At 55.9% G+C, this 7,004-nt stretch overlaps 1 protein-coding gene across 1 annotated transcript in view; it reads right to left on the bottom strand.

The window, feature by feature from the left end:
- The window catches only part of RRP12 (ribosomal RNA processing 12 homolog (S. cerevisiae)), a 28,981-nt gene that overhangs the window by 5,209 nt on the left and 16,768 nt on the right, over positions 1–7,004 (bottom strand). Inside the window, exons 22-30 of the mRNA XM_010833050.1 lie at positions 6,412–6,570; positions 6,195–6,275; positions 5,919–6,024; positions 5,545–5,652; positions 4,878–5,035; positions 3,829–3,920; positions 3,486–3,647; positions 3,194–3,366; positions 2,832–2,960 (exon numbers count right to left, since the gene is read on the bottom strand). Coding sequence (XP_010831352.1) covers positions 2,832–2,960; positions 3,194–3,366; positions 3,486–3,647; positions 3,829–3,920; positions 4,878–5,035; positions 5,545–5,652; positions 5,919–6,024; positions 6,195–6,275; positions 6,412–6,570 — 1,168 coding nt within the window. The remainder of the gene's footprint in view (positions 1–2,831; positions 2,961–3,193; positions 3,367–3,485; positions 3,648–3,828; positions 3,921–4,877; positions 5,036–5,544; positions 5,653–5,918; positions 6,025–6,194; positions 6,276–6,411; positions 6,571–7,004) is intronic.

The following is a 7,004-nucleotide window of genomic DNA, read 5'->3' on the forward strand; positions in this document are numbered from 1 at the left end:
AACAAAGGTCCGTCTAGTCAAGGCTATGGTTTTTCCAGTAGTCATGTATGGATGTGAGAGTTGGACTATAAAGAAAGCTGAGTGCCAAAGAATTGATACTTTTGAACTGTGGTGTTGGAGAAGACTCTTGAAAGTCCCTTGAACTGCAAGAAGATCCAACCAGTCCATCCTAAAGGAGATCAGTCCTGGGTGTTCATTGGAAGGACTGATGTTGAAGCTGAAACTCCAATATTTTGGCCACCTGATCCAAAGAGCTGACTCATTTGAAAAGACCCTGCTGTTGGGAAAGATTGAAGGCAGGAGGAGAAGGGGATGACAGAGGATGAGATGGTTAGATGGCATCACTGACTCAATGGACATGAGTTTGCATAAACTCTGGGAGTTGGTGATGGACAGGGAGGCCTGGCTGCGGTTCATGGGGTCACAAAGAGTTGGACATGACTAAGCGACTGAACTAACTGGACTGAACTCCACGATAGAGAAAGAACTTCTTATAACTCAATAAGAAACAAACAACCCAATTCAAAAATGGGCAAAGGACTCGAGTAGACATTTCTCTGAAAAGATAAATCGACAATAAACATGAAAAGACGCTAAACATCATTAATCATTAAGGAAATACGAATCAAAACCACCATGAGATACCACTTCAAACACTCCAGGATGTATACTATCAACAAAATACAAAACAGCAAGTGTTGGTGAGGATGTGAAGAAATTGAAACCCTTGTGCACTGTTAGCAGGAATGTAAAACGGTACAGTTGTTGAAGAAAACAGTACGGCAGTTCCTCAAAAAATTAAAGACAGAACTACCACATGATCCACTTCTGGGCATGTATCCAAGAGAACTGAAAGCAGGCTCCTGAAGGGCCATCTGTACATTTATGACCATAGCAGCACTATTTACAGTATAAAGTGGAAGCACTGCTTATGTCCACTACTGGATGATGAACAAACAAATGTGGTCTGGAGGCACAACAGAACAAGGAAAGGAAAGGGAAGTCGCTCAGTCGTGTCCGACTCTTTGCGACCCCATGGACTGTGGCTACCAGGCTCCTCTGTCCATGGGATTTTCCATAGTACTGGAGTGGGTTGCCATTTCCTTCTCCAGGGGATCTTCCCGACCCAGGGATCAAACCCGGGTCTCCTGCATTGTAGACAGATGCTTTACCGTCTGAGCCACCAGGGAAGAACAACAGAACAAGGTCAGACTTAAAAAGGAATGAAATTCTGACACACGCTGTGACATGGACAAACCTTGAGGACATTACGCTAAGTGAAATAAGCCAGGCACAAAAGCACAAACATTGAATGATTCTGCTTAAATGAGGTACCACAACTCACATTCAAATTCACATTAATACAGACAAAAACCAGAATGGTGGCTGTCAGGGGCTGGGGGAGGGGGAAGCGGGGAGTTGCTATTTCATGCAAACAAGAGTTTCAGTTTTGCGAGATGAAGAGTTCTGGAGATGGGCTGTACAACAATGTGAGTGAATGGTACACTTAAAAAATGGTTAGACAGGGAATTCCCTGGTGGTCCAGTGGTTAGAACTCCATGCTTCAACCACAAGGGACACGGGTTCCATCTCTGATTGGGTAACTCAGATCCTGCATGCCACGTGGTGCCGCCAGGAAGAGAAAAAAAGAAAAACACAAGAGACAGAACTTTTAAACGATTGGCTGGAGGAAAGACAAAGCGAAGTAAACCCAATGTCACAGGAAGCGTGTGACCAAGTACAGAACCTGGGCTGTCCCTGGGCTTGTGGGGAGTTCTGGGGGAACACAGCTAAGGCCGAGGGGCTGTGGAAAGGCCACACTAAAGCCTGCACTGCATCTTAGAGTGGAGAGGGTCTGGGAAGATGGAGGGGGGGCCAGGGCGGGGCACACTCAGTGTCAGGATGCCATGCAAGAAGGGAGCAAGGAGATGGGATACACTGAGATGAGAAGGGGGCAGTGAGAGGCCAGAGCAGGAGAGAATTAGTGTCGTCACACCCACCCCCAGCAAGTCTACCATCTCATCTTTACAACTACCCTCTGAGGTCAGTGCTGGTGTTACACCCACTGTGGGGCGAGGGAACCGAGGCACAGAGAGGTTAAGAGACTGTCCACCATCCCAGAGCTGGCTGGCCCAGCTGCCTGGGCAGCAGTGGCCGTGCTAGCTGAGAGGCTGCAGTGTGCCGGCAGTGAGAACCAAAATAAAGAGGAAGACGCACATTTTAGAAGACCGAGGCTTTTGTGATCTTACATGACACGGAGAGATATATGTGCAGAGAGGGAACAGGAAAGATGAAACAGGACTCGGAGGTGTTACACCTGAGCAGCCCCTGGACAACAGGAGGCAGTGACTGGGGTAGCTGGGAGGGGCTGGCTCTTTCCAAGCTCTAAATGAGCTTCCAGACCTCAGACTAGTTTACATTTGGAATTAGAAAAAAAAAAAAAATTTTTTTTTAAAGGAGGGGAAGCAAATAGAACAGAAGAGAAGAGAAATCAAGAGAGTGTATGACACAAGGTAAGAGGAAGTACTGCCTTTTGAAAGTTTTGTTTGAATTTATGGAAGTATTGAATAAGTAGCTGAGTTACAACATAAAAAGATTTCTTAATGTGGTCAGCAAAGTTTGAGAAACTCAAAAAAAGTTGCCTGAGATACAAGCTCCTTATATCTGTTTTCACCTATGCTTCCCCAAAGATGGTCACTGACTGAATGACCAGATGGTGAAAGGATGCGTAAGCAAATGCATATGGTCACTGACTGAATGACCAGATGGTGAATGGATGCGTAAGCAAATGCATGCAGCCTTGGCCCTCCTGCGGCGGCAGGTGGCCCCACCTTTGGCGCCTTCCTCTTCCTCCATTTTGGTGTTGGCATCCTCCTCCTCTCGGATGATCAGCCGGCCGTCGGCGCTCACCTTGAAGCCATGGTCCTTCTTCTTGCCCCGGCCTGGCCCAGGCTGTGTGGCTAGTGGGGTAGAGTCAGGCAGTGAGGAGGTGGCAGGCCAGTCCTTACCTGCTCACACCCTCATCATAACCCTCGGGGCCCAGATCTGCGCCTTGGATGGGAACCCGCAGTACAACCATGTGTGTATGTGAGAGGTGAGGGTGCCTGCCGGCCTCCCTGGAGGCCATCCTACTTCCGAACTCGCCCCAAGGCAAGCCTGTCCTCTGTGCATGGGCCAGACGTTTCTTGCTCACCCAGGACTCGCTGGGCCACCTTGGGGTCCAGGAAGTTGAGGGGCTCATCCCCGCCCCCCTCCTTCAGCCACGCCCGGCTCCTCTGGCGGGCCAGTCTCCGCTGCTCCTTGCCCCGACTCCGCTCCTCCTCTTCGTCCTCCTCATCCTCTGAGTCAGCCAAAATCTCCTCGATGCTAAAGACAAAGAAGCCCCGAGTCAGGGAGCTCTGGCAGAGGCAGGGTGGCAGGGCACGGCCAGGGCAGGTTTCAGGTGGGGGGAGACCAGGTCCCCAGGACCTGGCCACGGGGCTCACCTGTCGCCTTTGCCCTGGACAGGTTCCTCCTCCTCCTCTTCTTCCTCTTCCACGGCGGCTTGGTTGAGGGCCCGGTGTTTCTTGGCCCGGGACTCAGCTTTCCGGATGTTTACCAGGACTTTGTGGTACTCCTCCGGCAGCAGTTTCTTCACCAGCTCAAACCTGGGGGGTGAGGGGGCACACAGGTGAGCAGTGAGGTGCCGGGGACGGGCAGTGTGTCCAGAGTGAGGGGTCCAGCTGGAGCCCTTCCAGTGCCCCGGCCCAGGGCCTTCTTGGCAGCGGTCCTGGTGGGACTGGAAGCTCCTCCACTCCTCCCCTGCTCCCTCCCAGGCAGGGCACAGACCCAAACTTGCGGATGAACTTGGTGAACAGGTTCCGAAGCTTCATGCGGAAGTGCCGTCGCATGTCATCCGAGAGCTTTCCGATGGCTCCCATCTGCAGGGCAGAGTGCAGGCTTGAGGGTGAGGCACCCTGCCCTGTCTGCCCCCCACCCCACGGCGTTCCCCTGGTTCCACGCATCCTGTCTGTTTCCCTGTATTAATCTACGGCTGGACCTCTCTCCAGCCTTCGTGAGGCCTGGACTGAGAACCGTGTGGCCGGCAGGTGTCATCTGCGCTGTCCCTCTGTGGAGCTCCTCTGAAGGCTTGTACTGACTCCCATCACTCGGGGACAAGTCACCGCCTAGGCCATTCTGCCCATCCATGGCCCCAGTTAGATGGCAGGCTTTAGCGGGAGGGGGTAGGCTGTCCTGCCTCTCATCTGCCCTTCTTGCCTTGACCCAACCCAAGGCCAGATGCAAAGGCAATCAAGAGCCCTGATGTGACTCAACCCAGCTGCATGTGGAAGTGAGGCGGGGGCGCTGTGGATGTTTGGCTCAGAAGACAGTCCCAGCTTGCCGCATGCCTTGCGCCCAGCAGGAGGGAGCCAGGGACCCAACACCAGACGGTTCTTCAGGGACCTGAAACCAGCAGGGGCATCCAAAGGAATCTTCTCAAACCCAGAAGATCACAGTGAAGAGGGAAAATGCAAAGGGAGCTTTGCAAGCTGCCCAGGGCAAGCCCAGGCTCCAGCTCTGTTCCAGGACTACTCTCACCTGCGCTGTGGACAGGGGAAATCCGGCCTTGGTTGGCCATCTATAAGACAAGGGGTGGCCCTGCCCTGCAGAGCCCCTGCTCCTATGGAAGGGCGTGGGGGATGACAAGAGGGGGCCCGGGCGCTGTGCCCCTTACCTCCACCACCGGCCCCTCCAGGGCTCCTGCACGGCCTCCTGCCGCAGAAGACAGCACATGGCTAAGACAGTGTTGGAAGCCGCCTGACCTCAAGGCCCCACTGGGTCTCTGCCGGCAGCTCTCGGGCCGTGTTGCCACCGGCCGAGGGCAAGGGGACACTCACCACCAGCTGCACGTGCTTGGCCAGGTGCGCCACGTCCATGACGACCACTGCCACCTTGATGAAGCCCAGCGCCGACTTCACCACGTCGCGGGTGCGCGAGGCCAGGAGCAGACACACGTTCTCCAGCAGCTGCTCCACCGTGCTGGTCCCCATCAGACCTGTGGCGGCCAGAGGGCCACTGTCAGGGACACCGGGAGCCCCACCCAGACCCCAGATGGGCCAGAAGGTGGGAGTTGACCCCGGAGAGGCTTCTGTGCACCTGGCCAAGGACTAGATCCTTTCCATGAATCTCTCCTCTAGTCCCTCAGCCACCCTATGAGCAGGTGCTATGCTTCTCCCGTTTTAGAGAAAGAGAGTAAGGTTCCAGGAGGATCCTGAGTTTGTTCAGGGTTGTTAAGAAACAATGGTTGATATGAAGCAGAACCTTAACTAAGATCTGGGCAAGGGATCTAACCTCCCCCCACCCCTACCCTCCGGGACTCTGGCAGCTGTGGAAGGAGGAAGGCCGAGCTAGGCAGCAGAGAAGGTGGGAGGCAGTTGGGCTCAGGTCCAGCTCTTCATTCTCCCTCCCAGGACCACTCTTCATTCTGGTAGCCACCCTGTCCTGACCTCCTGGGCATTGTCCTACCCCGAGGGCTTGCCAAGCCTTCAAGGAAATAGCGCTTACCTTTAAACTCGAAGAGGAGGTGGGTCAGGGCCAGGATGCTGCAGCTGACCATGGTCACTGCGCCCACGAGGCCGGGGTAAATGAGGATGAGGTAACGCTGCAGGGCCTCTGTGGGGCAGAGAGCAGGAGGAGTTGCCTGGGGCAGAGCCCCCTGCATGAGCTGCATCGTGGGCCCACCAGGAAGGGGGAACTCCAGCCACAGAGCAGCAGCCTGCCCGGGGCCAGGGCCAGACAGCTCACACTACCTCATCTCTCTGACTAGTGGCTGAGGGGTGCCTCCTCCCCCAGCTGGGAGCAAAGCATCCATCCCAGCCCCAGGCCTCCCAGGCTGGGAGTAGAACATCCATCCCAGCCCCAGGTCACCCAGGCCTCACCTTCCTGGTTTGGGCCAAACCGAAGGAAAGCGTGGCCCATCTCCACCAGCAGCGCGAAAGCATTCTTCCGAGCTCCCACCGAGACCTCCTTGGTACAGAGGATCACCTGCCGGGACAGCCCGTTAGCATGGGTTCCCCAAGCTGGCCACCCCAGGGCCGGCAGCCTGGGGCAGCGGGGCCAGGTAAGGCCGCTCACGCTCCCCGGCCACCCCCACTCCCAAATCTGCCTTCAGGAGCCACATTCACACATGCGCCCCATCTCCCCACCCCCCGTACCTCCGGGACAAGGGCACTGATGAACTCCTCGTGCTCGGCAGAGAGCTTCTTCACAACATGTATGAGGCACTTCAGACGGGGCTGCGGGACAGGGCGACAACAGTCAGGACCCTCAGTGCCGCCTTCGCCCCGGAGGCCCCTAAAGCATCTCCAGGCAGGTCCTCTCCCGGTGCTGCCCGTCCACCCTCGGGTGGAGTGGGGCCCCTGGAGTCCGCACCCTCTTGGCAGGCGAGGAGGTGCTCCGCAGCGAGTCCAGCAGGGTCTTCTTCAGGTCATCTAGGTGGCTCTGCACGAAGCGGGCCCCGGGGCCCTGGGGGCTGGCACACACCTCCTCCAGCACACGGTAGGCCTTCTTCTGTATCCCGTGGGTCTTGCTCTGGGAAGGGGTATGATGGACAGGGTAAGAAAGGAGGCTGGGCAGGCCTACCCATCCATCCACCCGCCTCAACCGTCACTCAGGCCAGTAACATCCACAGAGCAGCCACATGAGCTGTGACCAGCCCTGGAGGGGACCCAGCGAAGCCTGCCCTCTGGAGCTTGCGAAACCTGACTAGAGGGTAGGGAGACCACAGATGGTGAGAGGTTGACTCTGGGCCAGGCAGGGGACGCTGAGGAATGAAGCCCCCCTCCCTCCCTTCTGCTCTTCCAGGGCCACCTCTCTGGAGGTTGGGTGACCCCGCATGTCCCACCCAGGGCACTGCTCACGCTGCTGGGTAACTGCTTATTACACGTTGTGGTGGTGACAGTTTTCAGGAGGTCACGTTGGCCTGACTCTTGCCCGGTGGTTAGCTGCAGCAGGCAGGGGATGGG

This window comes from Bison bison, unplaced genomic scaffold, assembly GCF_000754665.1.
Source record: "Bison bison bison isolate TAMUID 2011002044 unplaced genomic scaffold, Bison_UMD1.0 scf7180017862979, whole genome shotgun sequence".
Lineage (NCBI taxonomy): Eukaryota > Metazoa > Chordata > Mammalia > Artiodactyla > Bovidae > Bison > Bison bison.